Genomic DNA, 23,292 nt, shown 5'->3' on the forward strand with positions numbered 1-23,292 from the left:
CCCATCGCCCTTGAACCCCGCCCCGCCAGGTGACGCCTAGAACGGGCGGGGGGGCCGAGGGGGAGACGCCGCGCGGGGGCGGGGAGACGCTGTCCCGCCCCCGGCTGATGCAAGGCGCCTCCGAGCCACGCTGGCCCCGCGCCCCCCGCCCGGCGGCAGGTGGGACCCCGCCTGGGCTGGGGCCGTGGGGGGGGCTCCTAGCGGGGGGGTCCCCGGGGGCTGGGGCCGTTGGGGGGGCTGGGGTCTTTGGGGGGCTCCTAGCGGGAGGGGGTCCCGGGGGCTGGGGCCATTGGGGGGGCTCCTAGCGGGGAGGGTCCCGGGGGCTGGGGCCGTTGGGGGGGCTGGGGTCTTTGGGGGGCTCCTAGCGGGAGGGGGTCCCGGGGGCTGGGGCCGTTGGGGGGGCTCCTAGCAGGGAGGGTCCCAGGGGCTGGGGCCATTGGGGGGGCTCCTAGCGGGGAGGGGTCCCAGGGGCTGGGGCCATTGGGGGGGCTCCTAGCGGGGAGGGGTCCCAGGGGCTGGGGCCGTTGAGGGGGCTCCTAGCGGGGAGGGTCCCGGGGGCTGGGGCCGTTGGGGGGGCTCCTAGCGGGGAGGGGGTCCCAGGGGCTGGGGCCGTTGGGGGGGCTCCTAGCGGGGAGGGGGTCCCAGGGGCTGGGGCCGTTGGGGGGGCTCCTAGCGGGAGGGGGTCCCGGGGGCTGGGGCCGTTGGGGGGGCTCCTAGCGGGAGGGGGTCCCGGGGGCTGGGGCCATTGGGGGGCTGGGGCCGTTGGGGGGCTCCTAGCAGGAGGCGGTCCCGGGGGCTGGGGCCGTTGGGGGGGCTCCTAGCGGGGAGGGTCCCGGGGGCTGGGGCCGTTGGGGGGGCTGGGGTCTTTGGGGGGCTCCTAGCAGGAGGCGGTCCCGGGGGCTGGGGCTGTTGAGGGGGCTCCTAGCGGGGGGGCTGGGGCTGTTGGGGGGGCTCCTAGTGGGGAGGGGGTCCCGGGGGCTGGGGCTGTTGAGGGGGCTCCTAGCAGGGGGGCTGGGGCTGTTGAGGGGGCTCCTAGCAGGGGGGCTGGGGCTGTTGAGGGGGCTCCTAGCGGAGAGGGTCCCCGAGGGCTGGGGCTGTTGGGGGGGCTCCTAGCGGGAGGGGGTCCCGGGGGCTGGGGCCGTTGGTGGGGGGCTCCTAGCGGGGAGGGTCCCTGAGGGCTGGGGCCATTGGGGGGGCTCCTAGCCGGGAGGGGGTCCCGGGGGCTGGGGCCGTTGGTGGGGGGCTCCTAGCGGGGAGGGTCCCTGAGGGCTGGGGCTATTGGGGGGGCTCCTAGCGGGGAGGGGTCCCAGGGGCTGGGGCCGTTGGGGGGGCTCCTAGCAGGGAGGGTCCCTGAGGGCTGGGGCTGTTGGGGGGCTCCTAGCGGGAGGGGGTCCCGGGGGCTGGGGCCGTTGGGGGGGGCTCCTAGTGGGGGGTGTCCCCGGGAGCTGGAGCACCTGGGTACAACCCCGCGCCCCCCCTTTTCTCAGGGGGTGACTAGTTCTGTTGAAATTGATTGTGGGAACCCGGACTCCTGGGTTCTGTCCCTGGCTTGGGGGGGCTGCAGCGATACCCATTAACTAGTTTAACTTCCCTGTAATGTTGTGCGTTTCACCCTAATTATTCTGCTGCGTCCCAGCACCGGGCGAGGGGTCCCCCTGTGCCCCACTCCAGAGGGGCCGTGTCCCAGCACCGGGCAAGGGGTCCCCGTGTGCCCAGCCCCCGTGCCTCACCCCAGAGTCAGCCGCGTCCCAGCTCCCCCTGCCTGAAGAGCCCCATCCGTCCTAATCGCTCCGTTGGTTTTGTTTCTCGCAGGGTTTCATTCGGGCTCTGGGGGCCGGTGAGTGAATGTGACGGGGGGAGGGGGGGAGTTTGCGTGAGCAGCACACGTGTGTGCAGGGGGGCTGTGTTTGTAAGTGTGCGCAGGTGGGTGGTTCCCGGGGCCGGTGGGAGCGGGTGACCGAGTGTGCGAGCGAGTGTTCAGGCGTGGGCTGTTCCCGTGCCAGCGTGCCTGGCCCCGGCCCCTGCCCGCCTGCCATGGAGAAGGTGAAGCCGGAGGAGGAGGGGACGAGCCCCGAGGAGCCCCCCGCCCGCCCGGCCTGGAGCAACAAGGCCGAATACATCCTGGCGCAGGTCGGCTTCTCCGTGGGCCTTGGCAATGTCTGGCGCTTCCCCTACCTATGCCACCAGAACGGCGGAGGTGAGTGGGGGGCCCGGAGGGGGTCTCAATGGTGGGGGGCGGGGCTGGGGAATGGGGGGCAGGAAAAGGTTGATGGGGGTGGAGGTCTGGGGTCTCCAGGAGTGTCTCTCTGGGGGGGGGGTTGGGGTTTCTGTGGGCGGCTCCAGACCTGTAACCTCCCCCCACCCCACAGGAGCCTTCATTCTCCTCTACCTCCTGATCCTCCTGGTGGTGGGGATCCCCCTCTTCTTCCTGGAGCTGGCGGCCGGGCAGAGCATCCGCCAGGGCAGCATCGGGGTCTGGCAGCACTTCAGCCCCCGCCTGGTCGGCATCGGTTTCGCCAGCTGCGTGGTGAGTGCAGGGTACTGCTGCGGGGAAGCTCGCAGCACCGACGGGAAAATTCCTGCTGGGGGGCCTGGCCCGGTACTGGGAAACGGGTCCCCATGTCCCTGCCCCACTCTGGGGGGGAGAGAGTGTCCCAGCCCCAGGGAAGGGGTCCCTGTGTGCCCAGGCCCATCCCAGTGCTGGGCAAGGGGTCCCCAGCCAGGCTCACCCCTGTCTCTGTGCCAGGTCTGCGGGTTCGTTTCTCTCTATTACAACGTGATCATCGCCTGGAGCCTCTTCTACCTCGTTAACTCCTTCCGCTCCACCCTGCCCTGGGCCAGCTGCCCCCTCGGCGCCAACCACAGCCAGCCAGGTGGGTGCTACAGCCCGGCCCCCGCCTGCCACTGGGGGGCGCCACCCTCCCTCTGGGCCCCAGCGCTGCTACAGATGGAGTGGGGGGGCGCTGCCCAGTTCTGACCCGGCTGGGCTGTGGTGAGGGGGAGGCTGGGCTGAAGGAGGGAGGTTCAACGCTGCCCGGTTCTGACCCGGCCGGGCTGGTGGGGGCGGGGTGGGGGGGCTGCCCGGTTCTGACCCGGCCGGGCTCTGTGTTGGCAGAACCTGAATGTGCCCAGAGCTCCCCCACCACCTACTTCTGGTACCGGAAGGCGCTGGACGTGAGCGGGTCGATCAGCGCCAGCGGGGGGGTGAGTCCGGCGCTGGCCGGCTGCCTGCTGGCTGCCTGGGCCCTGGTCTGCGGCGCCCTCATCCGGGGCATCAAGTCCTCCGGCAAGGTGAGCTCTTCCCCCCCCGGTGCCCCCCCGGCTCACTGCCACCCCCACTGCCCCCTTGGCCCCACACTGCCCCCCCCCCCGGCTCCCTGCCACCCCCACTGCCCCCTTGGCCCCACACTGCCCTCCCCCCCCCGGCTCACTGCCACCCCCACTGCCCCCCTGGCCCCACACTGCCCCCTGCCCCCCCGGCTCATTGCCCGCCCCCCACTGCTCCCCTATTGCCCTCCAGCCCGCTGCCCCCCCGTCCCATTGTGACCCCAACTGCCCCCTGGGCCTCCTTCCCCTGACCCCCTGTTGCCCTCCCACTGCCCCTCCTTCCATCACGCCCCACTGATCCCTCCCCCCAACCCCGCTGCCATCCTCCTCATTACTCCCCTGTCTGTCTGGGGTGGGCAGGGGGTCAGGCCCAGATGCTGGGGAGGCTTGTGGGGGACTAACCCATAACACTCCCCCCCCCCCCCCCTGGTGTGGGAAGATTTGGGATGGGGTGAACTGGGGGGGCTGTTGGGGCGCAGAGTGAGAGCCCCCCCTCACTGCCCCCCTCCCCCCAGGTGCTGTATTTCAGCTCCCTCTTCCCCTACCTGGTGCTGCTCTGCTTCCTGGTGCGGGGGCTGCTGCTGGACGGGGCGGCCGACGGCGTCCGCATCATGTTCACCCCCCAGGTGAGCACAGGGCCAGCCCCCCCTCCCTGGCCGGATCCCCCGGCACGAGCGCCGGCCCCCCCCCCCGGCCGGACCCCCAGCCTCAGTTCCAGCCCCCCCCCCATCCCCGGCTGGATCCCCCGGCATGAGCGCCAGGCCCCTCATCACCGGCTGGCTCCCCCTGGCATGAGCACCAGCGCGGCCCCCCCGGCCAAATCGGGCACCCCTGGCATGAGCGCCAGGCTCCCCATCCCCGGCCGGATCCCCCGGCATGCGCCCCAGCCTCCCTGGGCCGGATAAGTTCCCGCCCGACTGGAATCCCTGGCACGAGCCCCCCCCAACCGGATCGGGTCCCCCTACTCTCCCCGGGGCTGGAGCGCCGGGACCCCCCGCCGGGGCTGCAGGTGCCCGGCCCCTGGCTCACGCCCGGCTGCCCGCAGCTGGCAGTCTGGGGCGACATGCAGGTCTGGCGCCAGGCAGCCACCCAGGTCTTCTTCTCGCTGGGGCTGGGCTTCGGGAGCGTCATCGCCTACTCCAGCTACAATGCCCGGTACAACAACTGCCACGCTGACGGGCTGCTGGTGGCCGGCATCAACTTCCTCACCTCGCTGCTGGCCACCCTGGTCGTCTTCGCCGTGCTGGGCTTCCGGGCCACCGCCGTCGCCAGGGCCTGCGTGGCAAGGTGAGCCGCTACCCCCTGCTCCCCCCGCGCCTGTCTGCCCTCTCCCATGCCTGTCCCCCGCGCCCGGCACGTGCTGACGCGGCCTCTCCCCTCCGTCCGCCCCCCAGGAACATGGAGATGCTGGCCCAGCTGCTGGGGACCGGGGCCCTGCCCACCCTGGGCCCGCCCACCCTGGGCCCGCCCACCATGGACCCGGCGGCGCTGTCCCCGCCAAAGTACAGCGACTGGTACCACAGGCTGCCCCCCGAGCTGGGCACTGCGCTTCAGGGACACGGCATTACCGACTGCCGGCTGGAGGACGAGATGAACAAGGTGCCCAGGGACGGGGGAGGGTCCCCGTGTACCCTGTGCCCTGACCCCGGGGCGGGGCGGGGGAGGCTGTGTAACCTGCACCCCGACCCAGGAGGGGTGGCCCTGTGTACCCTGCTCCCCACCTGGAGGGGGGCCCCATGTACCCACACCCAACCACGGAGAACAGCACAATAAAGACAATGAATTTCAAGAAAGCAGACTGTAGCAAACTCAGGGAGTTGGTAGGTAAAATCCCCTGGGAAGCAAGTCTAAGGGGAAAAACAATTTGATGACAGTCGGCCGTTTTTCAAGGAGACGTTATTAAGGGCACAAGAGGAAACTATCCCCTGTGTCGGAAAAGATGGAAGTCTGGCCCGAGACCACCCTGGCTTAACCAGGAGATTGTCAATGATCTAAAACTCAGTAGAGTCCTACAAAAAGTGGAAAATCGGTCAAATTACAAAGGGTGAATATAAACAAATAACACAAGTATGTAGGGACCAAATTTGAAAGGCCAAGGCACAAAGCGAGATCAAACTAGCTAGGGACGTAAAAGGAAACAAGAAAACTTTCTACACATGCCTTAGAAGAAGCCCAAGGACAGGGTAGGCCCGTTACTCGATGAGGGGGGAAAGACAATAACCGAAAACGTGGAAATGGCAGAGGTGCTTAATGACTTCTTGGTTTAGGTTTTCACCAAGAAGGTTGGTGGTGATCGGACGTCTAACATAGTCAATGCCAGTGAGAATGAGGTAGGATCAGTGTCTAAAATAGGGAAAGAACAAGTCAAAAATGACTTAGACAAGTTAGATGTCTTCAAATCACCAGGGCCTGATGAAATGCGTCCTGGAATACTCCAGGAGCTGACTGAGGAGATATCGGAGCCATTAGCGATTATCTCTGAAAAGCCCTGGAAGACGGGAGAGATTCCAGAAGACTGGAAAAGGGCAAATCTAGTGCCCGTCTATACAAAGGGGAATAAGGACAACCCGGGGAATTACAGACCCTTCAGTTTAACTTCTGTACCCGGAAAGATAATGGAGCAAATAATTAAGCAATCAATTTGCAAACATCTAGAAGATAATAAGGTGATAAGTGACAGTCAGCATGGATTTGTCAAAAACAAATCGTGTCAAATCAACCTGAAAGCTTTCTGGACAGGGTAACAAGCCTCGTGGCCGGGGGAAGCGGCTGACCTGCTGTATCTTGACTTTAGTGAAGTTTTGATACTGTCTTGCGTGACCTTCTCATAAACAAACCAGGGAAATGCAACCTAGATGGAGCTACTATAAGGTGGGTGCAAAACTGGTTGGAAACCTGTTCCCAGAGCGTAGTTATCTGTGGTTCCCAGTCATGCGGGAAGGGCATCATGAGCGGGGTCCCGCAGGGATCAGTTCTGGGTCCGGTTCTGTTCAATATCTTCAGCAAGGATTTAGATAATGGCACAGAGAGGACACTGTAAAGTTTGTGGATGATACCGAGCTGGGAGGGGTTGCAAGAGCTTTGGGGAATAGGATTAAACTTCAAAATGATCCGGACAAACTGGAGAAATGGTCGGAAGTAAATCGGATGAAATTCAATCAGGACAAATGCAAAGTTCTCTGCTTCGGAAGGAAAAATCAGTTGCATGCATAGAAAACAGCAGCGACGGCCTAGGAAGGGTCCTGCGGAAAGGGATCTGGGGTCAGAGTGGATCACAAGCTGAATATGAGTCAACCGTGCCACGCTGCTGCAGAAAAGCGAACCTCGTTCTGGGCTGTAGCAGCAGGAGCGTTGTAAGCCAGACGCGAGAAGTGAATTGTCCGCTCTGCTCCGCGCTGATCTGGTCTTTGCTGAGTATCGGGTCCAGTTCTGGGCACCACGGTTCAGGAGAGAGGGGTCCAAATTGGAGAAGGTCCAGAGAAGAGCGAGAAAAATGATTCAAGGTCTAGAAAACACGCGCTCTGGGGGAAGATTGAAAAACTGGGGGTTTGTTTAGTCTGGAGAAGAGAAGACCGAGAGGGGACATGAGAACAGCCCTACGATTCTAGATACCCATGCCCCACCCGAGGGGGGCTGCATCCCTGCACCGGGTGAGGGGCCCTGTACCCCGATCCAGGGGGGGCCCATACACCCAACTCCAGCGTCTCACCCCAGAGGACCCACATCCCAGCGCCGGCGAGGGGTCCCCGTGTACCCAGTGCCTAACCCGGTCTCCATCTCTCCCCCACAGGGCGTGGAGGGCACCGGCCTGGCCTTCATCACCTTCACGGAGGCCATGACCCTGTTCCCGGCCTCCCCGTTCTGGTCCGTCCTCTTCTTCCTCATGCTGCTGAACCTGGGGCTGAGCACCATGCTGGGGAACATGCAGGGCATCCTCACCCCCCTGCTGGACCGCTACCCCGCCCTGCAGCGCCGTGCCGCCCTCTTCACCGGTAGGGCGGGGCCCGGGGGGGGGGAGCGGGGGGTATGTGCATGACTCTGCATGTGGGGGGATTTGCACATGAATGGGGGAAGATTTCTGGGGTGCCAGGCTCTGCCCCCCAGTGCGGCAGGGGGAATGTGGGGGGTCCCAGGCTGTCTTGCCCTAGGGTTGCCCCAGTTTTCACTGCCGACCGGGCCATTAAAAGTCCGGAAGCTGCCCCCAACGCCGGCTCCACAGCTCCCGGGGGCTGCAGGGACCTGGCGTCCGCTTCCTGGGAGCCCCCTCCTTCATCCCAAACCCCTCATCTCTGGCCCCACTCCAGAGCCTCCCCACACCCCAACCCCCTGCCCCAGCTCAGAGCCCACACCCCCAGCTGGATCCCATGCCCCCTCCCACACTCCAAACCCTGGGCTCCAGCCTGGTGAAAGGGTGGGGGAGATGGAGTGAGCAGGGGCGGGGCCTTGGGGAAGGGGCAGGGGCGGGGCCAAAGTGTTCAGTTTTGTGCTATTAGAAAGTTGGGAACCCTACTCTGCCCCCCAGTACTGTGCGGGGTACGCGAGGGTCCCAGGCTCTCCCCCCAACCCAGTGCTGTGCCGTGGGGAGACATGGGGTCCCAGGTGTTCTCTCTCTCCCTCCCCACCAGTGCTGTGTTGTGGGGGTCCCAGGCTCTCACTCTCTCCCCCCCCCCATGCTGTGTTGTTGGGGGATGTGGGGGTCCCAGGCTCGCTCTCTCTCCCCACCCCGTGCTGTGTTGTGGGGGGACGTGGGGGTCCCAGGCTCGCTCTCTCTCCCCCCCCGTGCTGTGTTGTGGGGTCCCAGGCGCTCTCTCTCTTCCCCCCCTGTGCTGTGTTGTGGGGGGATGTGGGGGTCCCAGGCGCTCTCTCTCTCCCCCCCGTGCTGTGTTGTGGGGGATGTGGGGGTCCCAGGCGCTCTCTCTCTTCCCCCCCCCCGTGCTGTGTTGTGGGGGGACGTGGGGGTCCCAGGCGCTCGCTCGCTCTCTCTCCCCCGTGCTGTGTTGTGGGGGGACGTGGGGGTCCCAGGCGCGCGCTCTCTCTCTCCCCCCCCGTGCTGTGTTGTGGGGGACGTGGGGGTCCCAGGCTCTCTCTCTCTCTTCCCCCCTCCCCAGTGCTGTGTTGCACCAGCGGGTTCCTGCTGGGGCTGATGTTCGTGCAGCGCTCGGGCAGCTACTTCGTCTCCATGTTCGACGACTACTCGGCCACCCTGCCCCTGGTGGCCGTCGTGGCCTGCGAGGCCGTGTCCGTGGCCTGGGTCTACGGGGCAGACAGGTACCAGCCCCTCCTGCCCCGCGCCCCCGGGGTCTTTTCCCTCCCCTCCAGGCCTACAGGGTGGACAGGTACCCACCCCCTGCCCCTCCCACCTCCCAGGGCCCCCTGCCCTTCCCCCTCAAGGGTCCCTCCCTCCCCACTGGGGCCTGGCTCTATGGGGTGCACAGGTGCCCCCTCCCAGGCCCCGCCCCTGGAGCCCTTCTCCCCTTGACCCCCGGTTCCCCCTGGGCCCAACCCCTGAACCCCTCCCCCCCCGGACCTCTGCCCTTCCCCCCCATGGCCTGGCTCTGTGGGGGGGCTGGGAGCCCCAGGCCTGGCCCCCTTCCCCCGTGGCTGACCTCTGTCCCCCTGCAGGTTCCTGGGGGAGGTGGAGATCATGCTGGGCTGGAAGCCCTGGGGCCGGGGCTGGCGGCCCTGGCGGGTCTACGGCTGCATGTGGCGTTACAGCAGCCTGCTGGCCATGCTGGGGCTGCTGCTGGCCAGCCTGGGGCAGATCTGCCGCAGCCCCCCAACCTACCAGGCCTGGGACCGGGCGCAGGTGTGACCCCCCGGCCGCGGAGACGGGGCGCCGGGGCGGAAGGCCGTGGGTCGGGTCTGGGCGGGGCGCCGGGGCGGAAGGGCCCGTGGGTCGGGTCTGGGCGGGGTGGAGGGCTTGTGGGTCAGGTCTGGGTGGGGAGCCGGGGCGGAGGGGCCCGTGGGTCGGGTCTGGGGGGGGAGGAGGGGCTTGTGGGTCGGGTCTGGGTGCAGGGAGCCATGGGTCGGGTCTGGGCGGGGAGGTGGGACGCCGGGGCAGAGGGGCCCGTGGGTCGGATCTGGGCGGGGAGCCGGGGCAGATGGGCCCGTGGGTCGGGTTTGGGTGCGGGGAGCCATGGGTCGCGTCTGGGCGGGGCAGAGGGGCCCGTGGGTTGGGGAGGCGGGACGCCGGGGCCGATGGGCCCGTGGGTCAGGTTTGCGTGCGGGGAGCCTTGGGTCGGGTCAGGGCGGGGAGGCGGGGCAGAGGGGCCCGTGGGTCGGGGAGCCGGGACGCCGGGGGCAGATGGGCCCGTGGGTCAGGTTTGCATGCGGGGAGCCTTGGGTCGGGTCAGGGTGGGGAGGCGGGGCAGAGGGGCCCGTGGGTAGCGTCTGGGCGGGGAGGCGGGGCAGAGGGGCCCGTGGGTCGGGGAGCCGGGACGCCGGGGCAGATGGGCACACAGGCCCTGGCAGCTTTGACCCTCGGCCTGTCTCGCAGGCGGAGGAGACGCGGGTGCCGTACCCGCCCTGGGCGCTGGCCATGCTGATCTTGCTCATCGTCGTGGCCACCCTGCCCATCCCCGCGCTCTACCTCCGGCAGCTGGCGTGGGAGGGGCAGGCGCGGCGCCGCCAGGAGGGGGCGCCCCCCCGAGGGGAGCTGGAGCTGGAGGAGGCGGAGAGCCCGGCTGACCCCGAGCGCTCGGCCAACGGGTACCTGCCCGTCCGCACCCAGGAGCCCCCCGGGCGGGGAGAAGAGGCCAGGGCCCCCTACGGGGGGGCCAAAGTAATGGGGGGGGAGATAAGGGGGTGGAGGGCAAAGGTCAGAGGTCATTGGAGGGGAGCGTCTGTGACCCCTCCCCATGAGTGGGGCTGGCTCTCCATGGTGTGCGCCCCCCTGCCCAGGGCGGGCGCTAGGCCCGATTGGGGGAGCTGGGAGAGAGCGAAGGACTCCCATTGGTGGGTCACAAGAAGGCGCCTTCTCTGATTGGTGGAGGGGAATCGCTGATCGCTTGCTGCCTGGAGCCAAAAGACCAATAAGGGGAAGGAAGAACAAAGCAACCCCCGATTGGCAGACCCATGGGTGGGCTGAGGAGGATTTCTCCCCCGCCCCGCCCTCCAATGGAGGGGGGAGGGAGGGGAGACCAACCTGCTGTGCAGGGTCCCCTCACCCCCTTCTCTCTTCTTTACACTCGGGGTGGCCATGTTGTTCCCAGGGGCGGCCATGTTGTCTTCCTCCTAATGCCACCCGCCCTGGGGCACGTGTCCCATCCTCTGTCCCCGTCTTTGGGGCCTTCTTAGAAACGTGGTGCTAACTAACCCCATTCCTGTCGGGTCTGGAGCCCACCAGCCCCCCACGCTTGCCAAGCCTGGCCTAGCTGGGCTCCACACAAGTGCCTAAGCCTCTGGGGTACAGGGGGGCGTCTGTTGCCAAGATATGGGGCCAGATTTCGTTGTTGGGGTCCAGGCCATTGACAGCCACAGCCCAAGGCCCCCCAGCGCTGCCCCCCGCTGCTATCTACACCAGTTGTTGCAACAATATGAAGGGGGAAAGCCCCGTGTGGATCCAGCTGCTGTGTTGGGCAGAGGGCAGCTGTTGTCTACACTAATGGTAGCAACAGTGACATGGGGAAGCCGGGTCTGTGGGGCTGGCTGGCCCTGCTGTCTCTGTCTCCCGCATTGCACTGGTCTGAACTTGCAGGGGCGGCAGTCGGACACCTAGGGCCTCTTTTTAAAGGGAAAGTTGCCACGATGCTGCTGGTCCTGGTGTGTTTTGGCAGGCCAGTGGGGCAGGTCTTATTCCCCCTCGAGCTAATGGGGGAGGGGTCATCCCATAGACTCCACGGCGAAGAACAGAGAGGGGCTGAGCCCCACAGAGTTAATCCATTGTCATATAGCCATTCCCCGTCCATCCCTCACGTCATCCAATCCCCATCTATCCATGGCTCCATTCCCCTCCTGCCCCTGCCCCAAGGTGCCTCCAGGGCTCAGCCCCTCTCTCCATCTGACCCACTGGTCCTGGAACGAGAAGATTCTGTCTGACGGACCCTGACAGACTCACCCGACAGCCACAACTGTCCATGCCGGGAGGGGGCTGGGCAAGGCCTCCGTACTCCAGTTCAGTTCTTGGCCTGGCCGCCGGCTCCCCTGCCTAGCTGGGCCTCAGTTTTCCCCATCTGTAAAATGGGGGTTGTGCTTCCTTGAGCTGTTTAGATTGTAAATTTCTCAGAGCAGGGTGATCTCGCTGGGCTACTGAGCAGTTTGAGGGGTGAAGGGGGGAGAATCTGGAAATCTCTTGCCCACTCTTTGGGAGCTCTTGCTGGCCCGCAGGTGCCAGGGATGGGCTGGAGTTCCAGGGGCGGAGGGCGTGGGAGGGTGTGTTATTGACTGTATTGTTTTCATGGTGCTATTCTTACCTGAAGAATAAAGGTGTTTTGCTCACGCCAAGCAGGGTGGTGATTGCGAGCCCGTGGGGAGAGACCAGAGCGCACCCCAGGCAGCTGCGGGTGACGGCGGTAGAGCCAAGCGCGGAGCCCTGACTAGGTTGTGGGAGGAGATGTGGGTGCAGCGGCCCTGCCCGGTGCCCCAGGGTTACATGGAGCTGGGGTGATGGCTGCTCCCTAGCGCTATGCCATGGCACGTGTGTGGCACCCACTGTGCACCCGCCACTGCCTTCGCTCCACAGGGGCTCCGCTCAATCACGCGAGCAGGGCAATGGCCTGGGGCCGACGACTGCCTCTTGCGGCCCATGGGTGTGTGGCTGAGGCTCCCGTCCGCAGTGCCCCCAGGATGGCCCTGAGCTGGGCGGGTCTCGTCCCCTGTGTTCACGGCGTGGCCTGGAACCTGTCATGGAGTGTGGGGGAGACAAGGCCCTACACCCCCCACTTCCTGCGATTCACTGTGACTCTCAGCCGGACAGTAACACAGAAGGTTCATTAGCCAACAGGAGCACAGCCCAAAACAGAGCTTGTAGGTACAGAGTCCAGGACCCCTCAGCCGGGTCCCTCTTTGGGGGTGGGGAGCCCAGACCCAGGTTCTGGGTGTCCCCAGCCAGCCCCAAAGGGAAACCCCTTCCCGTTGTCTTCCCAATGTCACCTAGCCCCAGCCCTCTCCTGGGCTCAGGTTACGCAGGGAAACCGCCCCCCTTTGCGCTGGCCGCCAAGTATCGTCCCTCAGCGAAGTCACCCCCGTAATTCCCATCCCCAGCTCGTGTCGGTGCAGCCCCCCAGGGAAACTGAGGCACGCCCCGTGTTAGCAGAGACAGTAAACTAGTAACACTCCCCCCTCCCAGCGCCGTCCCGGGGTGTTGGCCCCGGTGCTCCCAGCGGGGCCCTGAGCCGGGCGGGTCTCGGTGCCCCTGGCAGGGACGTGCCTGGGCTGGGGGGGCATAAAAGGGAGCGGGTCACAGGGAGAGTCATGAAGGGGTCAGCAGGTCAGGGCTGGGTCAGAGGTCATGTGGGGTGGGGGTCATGGTGGGGTCAGGACAGGCTCAGGGGTCACAGGAGGGGTGGGTCCAGGGCTTAGAGGTCACTGGGGTCAGGGGCAACGTGGGGCATGGTGAGAGGTCACGTGGGGTCAGGGGTCACAGGCCGCCTTGTCTCGCGGTCCCTTTAATGCCCCCTGTGTGTGACGTCACTTCCTGCTTCTCCGTCACGTGCCCCCGCCGGTTCCCTTCCGCCCGCGTGACGCAGAGGGCACGTCACCGCCCCGCCCGTCGCTTCACGTGAACCTCCCCCGGCTCCTCCCCCTCCCGCCCGCGCGGGTCACGTGAGCCCGGCGGGCTGCGGTCACGTGGGGGCGGCGATGGCGGCGGCTCCGGGCGGGGAGAGCGAGAGCGAGAGCGGCCGGGGGGGCGGTGGTGAGCGGGGGGCGGGGCTCGGACTCCTGGGTCCCCTCGCGGGTCGGGGGAGGGGGCTCGGAGCCCGGACGCCTGGGTCCACTCCCCGGTGAGGGCTGGGGCCGGGGGGGGGCTCGGAGCCCGGACGCCTGGGTCCACTCCCCGGTGAGGGCTGGGGCCGGGGGGGGCTCGGAGCCCGGACGCCTGGGTCCACTCCCCGGTGAGGGCTGGGGCCGGGGGGGGCTCGGAGCCTGGACGCCTGGGTCCACTCCCCGGTGAGGGCTGGGGCGGGGGGAGGGGGCTCGGAACCCGGACGCCTGGGTCCTCTCCCCGGTGAGGGCGGGGGGGGCTCGGAGCTCGGACTCCTGGGTCCTCTCCCCGGTGAGGGCGGGGGGGGCTCGGAGCCCGGGCGCCTGGGTCCACTCCCCGGTGAGGGCTGGGGCGGGGGGCTCGGAGCCCGGACGCCTGGGTCCTCTCCCTGGTGAGGCCTGGGGCGGGCGGGAGGGAGGGAGGGAGAGGGGGGGGGCTCAGAGCCCGGACGCCTGGGTCCCCTCGGCCCCCCTGTGACCGGGGGCTCCGGGCTCGGGTCTGTCCCTGTGCAGGGGCCACATCGGATCAAATCCTACAGACGGGAGCGGTGCTGCTGCAGGGGTGAGCAGGGCCGTGTCGGGGCCATGTTGGGGGGCTGGGGGTTCAGGTATGGGCTGTGTCAGCAGGGGGACTGGGCTGTGTAGGGGGGCTGGGGGTTTGGGGAGGGGGATGGGGCTGTGTTGGGGGGGGACGGGGCCATTTGGGGGGCTGGGGGTTTGGGGAGTGGGACAGGGCCGTGTTGGGGGGCTGGGGGTTCAGGGAGGGGGCCGTGTTGGGGGGTTTGGGGGCTGCGTCTTGGCGTCGGGCACCCCCGCTGACCCCGTCCCCCCGCGGCAGGTTCATCCGGGACCGGGTCCAGCGCTGCGGGGACTCCCAGGCTGTGGAGCTGAGCCGGGCAGAGCTGGGGGGCTGGAGCCCCCCCCCTGCGATGAGAACACCAAGCGGCTCAGCGAGTGCCTGCGGCGCATCGGGGACGAGCTCGACAGCAACACCGAGCTGCAGAGGTGGGGGTGACTCCCCCCCCATCTCACCCCCTGCCCTGGGGGGCCTGCCCCATCTGATTCCACGGGGCTCTACGGCCTCTGGCAGCCCCCTCTGCCTTGTGCCAGCCCCACAGAGCCCCCCTCCCCTCCCCTCCCCTCCGGGTCTCTCCTAGGTCCCCCTCCGGACTCCTGGGTCCGTGTCTCTGCCCTGGGCAGCCTCCAGCCTCGCCCAGCTGCCTGCCCCAGCTCCTTTGGGTCCCTGCTACTTCCCTCCTCCCCACTCCATCCACCCCCAGACAAGTCTCAACCCTCCCTGACTCCAGCTGCCCCCTCTTCCATGTTAACCCTTCTCCAAGTAGGGAAACTGAGGCAGGTGTTCTCACCTTTTCGGCCCCTCTTCCTCTGGGGCGGCAGGATTGTCCCCCGGCAGTCGGCGGGGTCTGTTCCCCCAGCCCGTGGAGGGGTAACACCCCCCTTCGGCATGGCTCTAATTCTCTGTCCCCTGCAGTATGATTGACCGGGTGGGGACCCACGCCCCCAAGGACGTCTTCTTCCGGGTGGCCGCCGAGATGTTCTCCGACGGGACCTTCAACTGGGGCCGGGTCGTGGCGCTCTTCTACTTCGCCTGCAAGCTGGTGCTCAAGGTGGGGCGGCTGGGAGACCCCTCCCTTTCCTACCCCCCAAGCTGTGAAACCCCTGCCCCCCCCCCCCCCCGTGACCCTCTGCTACCCCTCCCCCGGCTGTGAGGTCCCTCCCACCCCCTACAGCCCTTCCGCTACCCTCTCCCCCTGGCTGTGAGACCCCTCGCCACCAGACAGCCCCCGGCTGCCCCTCCCCTCTCAGATATGCGCCCCCCTTCCCCGCTGCTGCTGACCCCTCCCACTGGTTCACCTGCTGCCCCCCTCTCCTCCCAGGCTCTGTGCACCAAGGTCCCGGAGCTGGTGCGGACCATCGTGGGCTGGACGTTGGAGTACCTCCGGGAGCATGTGCTGGCCTGGATCCAGGCCCAGGGAGGATGGGTGAGTCCAGCCAGAGCTGCCCTCCTTCCCCCCTTGCCTACCAGGCTGCATGCAAATGAGGCACTGTCCTCATTTGCATAGCTAGCGAAGGTGCCTCAGTCGTCCGTGTGACCGAGTGCCTGGTAGGGCCGTGCGACCTCCAAAGCCGGTGGGTTATTCCACAGTTAGATTCACCAAACCGGTAACGAAACCAGTTCGGCGGCACCGGGCTGGTTAACCAGAAACCAGCCGCACCCCGTGGCTCCCATCCACCTGCACTGGGCTGATCTAGCGAGGGGTGGCTGAGCGCCTAATTCACCCTGCGTCAGGTTCTCCCCGTCCCAAGGCATCAGACGCTTCCCCCCACAGCTCAGCCCGTGTCCCGGCCTTTCCCCGAACCCCACTCTGCCTGCCCGTCCTCCAGTTCTAACTGGGGTTTGGGAACCACAACCCTTCGGGCAGGTTCCCGGCAGGGATGCGAGGTTTCCCGCAGGGATGCGACCGGCTCGCGGCGTCTCTCTGGGGACTTACAGGAGCTGGGCAGGGCCTCGGGCCGTAGCTCAAAATGCTCCTTGTGCTTGGAAATCCACGGGCCAGAAAATCAGTGACGCACTGGAGCCGTGGCCGGGGGGTTTTATGTCCTCGGCCACGGGCTGGGAAGGGACTAGCCCAAACGCAGGTCCTGCATGTGGAAAGTCACTAGCCAAGCTGGAGTCTGAGCTCACAGGGCCCCGAGGTGTTTGGCTGGTGGCCGGGGTGACCGTTGGCCCCTCGCTGTCCGAGGAGAAGGGCTCACTGGAGAATTGACTCATGCTGGGCTGACGGGGGTGGGTGTAAACTGCCCTGTGGGCGTCCTCCCCCCCTACCCCCCAGGAACAAACCCAGCCAGGATATGAACATATGAACACAGAGCCAACGTGCCCAGAGACAGCCTAGAGTCCTGGCTCCCAGCACCCCCGCTAACCACTAGACCACACTCCCCTGAGAGCTGGTCAGAGAACCCAGGAGTCCTGGCTGCCAGATCCCCCCACTCCCTCCCACCCCATTAGACCCCACTCTCCTCCCAGAACTGGGGAGAGAACCCAGGAGTCCTGGCTCCCAGCCCAGTTCCAAACACTCTAGACGCTGCTGCCTCCCAGCGACCCCCAAACCGTTGTGTGGCGCTGCCCCCTCCCCAGAGCCAGCCGCATGTCAGCCTCATTCCCATAACGGTTCAGTGGTGCCATTTGCTCTCCCCCCCACCCAGGACGGCCTCCTCTCCTACTTCGGCACGCCCACCTGGCAGACCATCACCATCTTCGCTGCCGGCGTTCTCACCGCCTCCCTCACGATCTGGAAGATGTCGTAGGGCGGGGAGGGGTGCGCTCTGCAGCACCCCATGTCCGGCCGGACTGCGCTGGGCTCCCGGGGGGCCGGCTCCCCTCGTCCAGCCTTGTTCCCTCCCCGATTCCTGGTGCCTTGTATACAACTCGGAACAAACCTCTCGGGACCCTGCGCTGTGACGGCCTGGCCCGGCCCGCGCCTCCCGGATCGGGACAGAGTCGTCGGGGGACACGGCCGCTCGGTGTGGCAGGATGCCCTCCTGCATCTGGGGCAGAGACTTGAGAGGCCTTGAGCCCCACCCGGGGCTGGTCAGCGTTTAAGTCCCTGACAGGCTGGCTGCCCGCGGTGGAATCCTGGGCTAAGATCTTGGGGGCTGGAGCCGGTTCCGGGAACTGAACTCGGGCCGAGATCTCCCGGGGGCTGGAGCCGGTTCCCGGCTTCGGGGGCTGAACTCGGGCCGAGATCTCCCGGGGGCTGGAGCCGGTTCTGGCGCCGGAGGCTGGAGCTGGCGCCAGGGGCTGGGCTGGGGCTGAACTGGGGCCAAGATCTCAGGGGCTGGAGCCGGTTCCAGCATCAGGGGCTGAACTGGGGCCAAGATCTCAGGAGCTGGAGCCGGTTCTGGCACTGGGGGCTGGGCTGGGGCTGAGATCTCAGGGGCTGGAGCCGGTTCCGGCGACGGGGGCTGAGCTGGGGCTGAACTGGGGCCGAGATCTCAGGGGCTGGAGCCAGTTCCAGCATCGGGCTGAACTGGGGCCGAGATCTCAGGGGCTGGAGCTGGTTCTGGTGCTGGGGGCAGGACTGGGGCCGGTTCCAGGGGTTGGGGCTGACCTGGGGCCGAGATCTCAGGGGCTGGAGCCGGTTCCGGTGCCGGGGGCTGAGCTGAGTCGGGCAGGCTCAGGCCTGGCTGCCCATGACCTGAGGGACTCGGTTTCCTTCCCTGAAACACCTGTTGGGGGGCCCCCCCCGCTTCCACATTCCCCCTCTGCTGTCAGTGCCCCGGGTGGGCGGGTGCAGCCCCCTGCCGATTTCATTTGCTCATAACCCCCCCGCCTCCCAGCACCTCTGTGGGGATTTCCCATCCCAGCCCCCCTCCCAGCCTGGCAGGGCCCCCCTACGAGGGCACCTCTGTCCAGGGTACCCCAGCGCCAGGTGCCTCTGTCCTCCTGCCCCCCAGTGCTGTCCACAGCACCTTCCCCAGGCGTAAAATCCGGTTGCCCCCTCACTCCAGTGCGGCCTTAGGGCCCCCCTCAAAACCCTGCTGGGGGGCTGGTTTTTGGGATGCCCCCCTAGCAGGAGAATCCTTGTACAGAGCACTCACAACAGTACTGTAGTGGGGGAAGGGACTGGCCCATCTTCCACCCCCCCCACCGCTATTTCTTCTCTCCCCCCACCCCACACACACTTTGTACTGTAACTAACTTAATTCTGTTTGTAAAGCAATGTGTGTTCTCAGGTATTGGGGGGCCTGTATGGGGGCCGACCCCTTCCCTAGCAGCCGTGCCCCCTCTTCAGCCCACTAATAAACTCTTGGGGGGGGGGACAGCAGGCGGCTCCCTGATTTGCCCTGAATGTCCCTCTGCAGCCACCAGCTTGGGGGGGGTTGGGGGTTGCCAGGAACTTTGCAGGGGTGGGGGGGATGCTGCTCCCAGCTGTGATGTGGGGGGAGGGGGGGCAGAACAACGGTTCCTGGGTTAGCCCCCCCCCCCCGAAAGGCTGGTTTGGGGTGTGGTGGATGAGAGGGGAGTAGCTGGCAGGATCCCGCTCCCAATGCTGCTGGGGGCTCTTAGCACGTCTGGAGCTGCCCCCAGCACCCGCCCCCCAGCACCCACCCACCAGGCTGGGATCTCTCGGCCCTTTGAACCTGGGGGGCTGAGCCAGGAGCATTGGGGGGGGTTGGGGCAGACGCATGCGCCGATGAATGGGGTGGGGGGGCAGTACTTGAAATGATTGGGGGGTGGAGTCAGAGAGTATGTGATGTCATGGATGGGCGGTGCTAATAGGGCAGGAATGGTGATGTAATGAATTTGGGGGTTGGGTGTGATGTCCCAGGGGCGGGGCTATTAGGAAGGGACTGATGATGTAATGGATTTGGGGTGTGATGTCACAGGTGGTGATGTAATGAATTTGGGGGTTGGGTGTGATGTCACGGGTGGGGCGGGGCTATTAGGAAGGGACTGATGATGTAATTAATTTAGGGGAAACATAATTTTAACCTCTTCTCATTCCAATCCCTGTTCTGTGCCCCTCCCCCCCAGCGTACCTCATCCCCTCCCCCGCTGGGGGGCCCCCTCGCTGCCCCCCCCCACGCACTGACTTTCTGCCTAGTATCCTGTGTCCACGTACTGTCTCTGGGGTGTCCCCCCACCCCGGCTAGTGGCTGCGCCCCCTGGGTCAGAACCGGGGGGGGGGTCAGCCAGAGGGAGGGGTCCGTAGTGGGCAGAGATCCCCCCTCCCACCCGTATGGGGGCCTCGGCTGCCAGTGCCTCTGGACTCTGGTTTTTTTTATATCTCTTTTGTATTTCTACTCAGTGATCATCACCCCCCGCACCCATTTGTCTGTCCCCCCCATCTGTGTGACTCCCCCCCCATCCCTATCTCACCCCCGACTGGGGTCTCTGTATTTAAGATTCTTCCTTTGTAATTTTTTCTACCGTGGCTGTTTTGATACTGGGCGGGGGGGGGGAGTTGTGTGTAAAATAAAATAAACGGTAAGGACAGAAGCTGGTCGGGTCTTACGTGTGGGGGGGGGACCCAGACAGGTGCTGCGAGCTTCCCCCTAGCAGTGCCCCCAGCTGGCGGGGGGGGGGACAGGACATGGGCCAGAACCTCCCACCGTTGCTATTCCCGGTCCCACAGGCCCCCTTGCCCTGGGTCACGCTCGGGGCCCATCAACCCGGCATCCTGGCTCCTGCTGCTCCAGCGGGTGGGGCAGGGAGCCCCCTTCCAGGCCGCGAGGGGACAGGGGAAGTTCCCCACCCGAGGGCTGGAGGTGGCTCATCGGCCGCTGGGCGAGCAGGTGGCAGGTAGTTCCGCAGGCCCCTAGGGGCTGGCTCACAGCTGGAGCCCGGCCCCACAGCGTGGGGGATGGGGGAGCTGAGGCCAAAGAAAGGGTTAACACCCTAGCTACTGCCTTACACTAGTGCCAGTCAGCCCCACCCGGATTGGGCCCCTATCACTCAGCCCCCCTCCCAGAGCCAGAAGAGAACCCAGGAGTCCTGGCTCGCAGCGCCCCCTGCTCTAGTCCCTAGACCGGGCCGGCCGTAGGCCCAATGGCACCCCGGCGAGGAGCCCCCTCCAGTTAAACTTTCAAATGCCATATTTCTGATTGTAGCCCGTTTCACAAGGGCGATGCACGATTTGCACGTGCGATTCACCGACGCATGATTCGCACGCGCGATTCACCCCTGCCCCGTACAACGCCGTGTTTGCCCGCCGGGCTCTGTGGAGCCGGGTTTGTTCCTGCCACTGATAAGCAAATAATTCGGTTCCTCTCAGCTCCTAGGAGCGTTTCATGTGGAGGAAATACTGGCACGTGCAGACAGCCCCCCAAACCTGGCACCCCAGAGGCCTAGGACCCCCCGCCCGTGTGTGGAATAGCCCCGTCCTCTCCCTGCTCTGTTCACCAGTCGGGCCTAACCTGGGACTCCCCAGTTTGGGTTTATTGGTTTCTGGGCCCAGACTTGTTTCCCGGGCCTGGTGTGAACACATCCTTGGATTCGAGTTTCACTTCACTTCCCAAATCAGCCGGCGCAATCCACAGGGGGCCCAGCCGCGCTGCTAGTGGACCGGGCTGATGGAGATTCGCACCCTGGGGTAGCCGGGCCTGAGAGCACGAGGACACGTTCACAACTGCACGATGCCCGCGGTTTGCACGAGCCCACTTGGCGCCAATCCTGGCTCTTGGCTGGACTGGCCCCGGCCCCCGTGTACCACCGCCGGGGCCTGGCCGTGCTGTTCCGGGCCCCGCGTCCGCCTCCAACCCCCAGCCATGCCAGGGGCTGGTGGAAAACGAATCCACGGCCGGGACGCCGGAAACACGGGACTTCGGCTGCTCGGTTTTCTCGTCTGTTGCTCGGGACAAAAATGCCCCTCACAGCCCAGGCTGTCCCCTGCCCCTAACTCCCCCTCCCCTCCTGGAACTGGGGAGAGAACCCAGGAGTCCTGGCTCCCAGCCTCTCCTGCTCTAACCACTAACCCCCACTCCCCTCTGCGAGCAGGGCAGAGAACCCAGGAGTCCTGGCTCCTGGCCCGGGGCAGGACACGTGTAAATGGGCGGAATGCGGATCCTGCCCTGCGGCGCCAGGCGAGGCGGGGCGGGGTCCCGGGGCCTCAGCGGGATGGAGACGCACCAGGCCGGGGGCTGCCGGTTGCTCCTGGGGCTGCTCGCCCATCCCCACTGGTAGGAGCGGCGGGGGGGGGGGCGTCGACTCAGCTTTCACTTTCGATTCACGGCCGGGAAGTCCGAAAACTGTGGGGGAGGGGCTGGGCGTCAGGACTCCTGGGTTCTCTCCCTGGCTGGGGGGTGGTGGTCTAGTGGTTAGAGCAGGGGGGCTGGGTGCCAGGATTCCTGGGTTCTCCCCTGGGAGCCCGGACGCCTGGGTTCCCTGCAGGGAACCCAATAAATTTTCTCTCCTTTTGAGGTGCGGAGAGCATTTCCTGCATCCAGCGCATCGGGGCGTCCCTGCTCCGGGGGTAAGTGGGGGACCCCCCGCCCGAAAACGGGGGTCCCTGGAGCTCCGACCCCTCCTCTCCCGCGTGCCCCTCCCCGCCCCTTTCTTCTGCCTCCCACCCCTACCCCAGACACTACAGCCCCAGTCCTGCAACCTCTACCCAGGGAGAGTCCCTGAGACCCTCTCACCTGCACCCCGACTTTCCCCCTGGGCCCCCACCCTCCTCAGGCCCCTTCCCCACCAGTGCCCCCTTTGTGCCCCCTCCCGTGCCCACCTGCGTCCCCTCCCCCACCAGCACCCCCTCCTCCTGGAGCCTCTCACCTACACCCCACCTTCCCCCCAGTGCTTCCCAGATCCCATCCCCTGAGCCCCTCCCCTCGACAGGCTCCCCCCCGCCCCCCCCCGGCCCCGTAACCCGCCCTGGCTGGTTCCCTTCCAGGTTCGTCCTGTCCCAGCTCCAGCAGCAAGGCCCCGGGCCCCACCCCGCCCGGTCGGTCACGGTGGAGGAGCTGGGGGGCCAGGACACCCCCGATGGGCCCCGGGTCACGTCCCTGCGTGAGACTCTGCACCGGATATGGGGGAGCATGAGCCAGAACCCCGAGATTGACAGGTGAGGAGACCCCGACCTGCAGGCGGCCCCCCCCCCAAGTCCAGATGGTGCCCCTCACTCCCAACCCGCAGCCCTCCCCGGCCCTGCCGCTGCCCCTCACTCCTGATCCCCCCCCAACCTTGCCAGTGCCCCTCACTCCCGACCCACAGCCCCTCGCTGATGCCCCCTTTCCCTGCAGCCTGGTGCAGTGCATGGCGGGGCAGCCCCCCCTGCCGGCGCTGGCCGCCGTCTCGGAGCAGGTGTTCGCTGACGGCATCAACTGGGGCAGAGTCGTTGTCTTCTTCTACTTCACCTACAGGGTCATTGCCCAGGTAATGGGGGGGGCCTGAGCCCGGACGCCTGTGTTCTCTCCTGGCTCGGGGGGGGGGAGTGGGGTCTAGTGGTTGAAGCGGGGGGGCTGGGAGCCAGGACTCCTGCGTTCTACCCCGGAAGGGGAATGGGGGTCTCGTGGTTAGAGCCGGGGTGTGGCGGGGGCTGGGAGCCAGGACTCCTGGGTTCTCTCCCTGGCCCGGGGAGGGGAGGGGGGTCTAGTGGTTAGAGCAAGGGAGGGGGCTGGGAGCCGGGACTCCTGGGTTCTCCCCCCAGATTGGGGGCTGGGATCCCAGCCTGGCCGCTTACCCCCCCCGCAATCTCTCCCCCAGGCTCTGGGCGGGTCCGACTGTCTCCGGTCCCTGATCGACTGGGCCCTAAACTTCCTGCGGGAGCGAGTTGTCCCCTGGATCCAGCCACCAGGGGGCTGGGTGAGTGCGGAGACCCCTCCCCCATTCCTGGGACCCCTCCTCCCCTCCAGGGACCCCCTTCCACCACCCACAGGCGCAGTCCTTCCCCCATCTGCCCCCCTCCCTTGCTTCCCCCTCATGTGGGTGCTGGCGGGGGCGTCTCTGGGTGGGGAGGGTCGCATATGTCTGCCACTAACTCCCCCCTCTGTTTGGCAGGACTCCATCTTCAGCTACCTCACCTCCTCCTCCTAGGGGGCACAGCCCCCCAACCTGGGACGGCATCAGCAGCTGGGACAGAGATGCCGCCCCTCCCCCCGCAGCAGAGACCCCAGAGGATGGGCGGGGGCGGGATTACCCACAGCCCCTAGGTCTGCAGAAGTGAAGACAGCCTGGGGGGATGATGTGTGAACATTCCCCCCCCCCGCCCCCAAAATAAAATCACAAATGAAAAAGAACAAATAACCAGGGCTGCCCACGAATCGCGATGAACTCGAAACAAATTAACTCGATTTAAAAAAAAAAACAACCCAGTCCCGCCGATCCGTGGTCTTAACACCGCCGTTCGCCCGGAGCCGGGCCCCTGGCACGGAGATCCCGACGCAACGCAGGATCCGAAGTGCCCCGGGCATCACTGCCCGGGGTGAGTCCCGGGGACAAAGATTTACACGGGGGAAAAGCCAGGCTTTCTTTCAGCTCCCCTCGCACGGGGCTGCCGTGCGAGCGGGAAAGTGCAACGTACA

At 66.4% G+C, this 23,292-nt stretch overlaps 2 protein-coding genes and 1 pseudogene across 2 annotated transcripts; all 3 read left to right on the top strand.

Annotated features, from left to right (window-relative positions):
- Nucleotides 1-75: 75 nt before the first annotated feature.
- On the top strand, nt 76-10,398 carry SLC6A16 (solute carrier family 6 member 16). The gene is made up of 12 exons (XM_074937786.1): nt 76-159; nt 1,813-2,197; nt 2,370-2,527; nt 2,747-2,873; nt 3,116-3,291; nt 3,843-3,953; nt 4,373-4,614; nt 4,722-4,926; nt 7,118-7,319; nt 8,436-8,595; nt 8,950-9,133; nt 9,824-10,398. The coding sequence occupies exons 2-12, from the start codon at nt 2,035-2,037 to the stop codon at nt 10,307-10,309; spliced, it is 2,214 nt and encodes a 737-aa protein (XP_074793887.1). The 5' UTR covers nt 76-159; nt 1,813-2,034; the 3' UTR covers nt 10,310-10,398.
- Nucleotides 10,399-13,764: 3,366 nt separating this feature from the next.
- On the top strand, nt 13,765-16,726 carry LOC141976718 (apoptosis regulator BAX-like). Its single transcript, XM_074937846.1, has 5 exons — nt 13,765-13,810; nt 14,087-14,253; nt 14,741-14,876; nt 15,147-15,251; nt 16,477-16,726. The coding sequence occupies exons 3-5, from the start codon at nt 14,742-14,744 to the stop codon at nt 16,576-16,578; spliced, it is 342 nt and encodes a 113-aa protein (XP_074793947.1). The 5' UTR covers nt 13,765-13,810; nt 14,087-14,253; nt 14,741; the 3' UTR covers nt 16,579-16,726.
- Nucleotides 16,727-20,821: 4,095 nt separating this feature from the next.
- Nucleotides 20,822-22,804, top strand: LOC141976440 (apoptosis regulator BAX-like; annotated as a pseudogene).
- The last annotated feature ends 488 nt before the right edge of the window (nt 22,805-23,292 follow it).

This window comes from Natator depressus, chromosome 23 (genome assembly GCF_965152275.1).
Source record: "Natator depressus isolate rNatDep1 chromosome 23, rNatDep2.hap1, whole genome shotgun sequence".
Taxonomy (NCBI): domain Eukaryota; kingdom Metazoa; phylum Chordata; order Testudines; family Cheloniidae; genus Natator; species Natator depressus.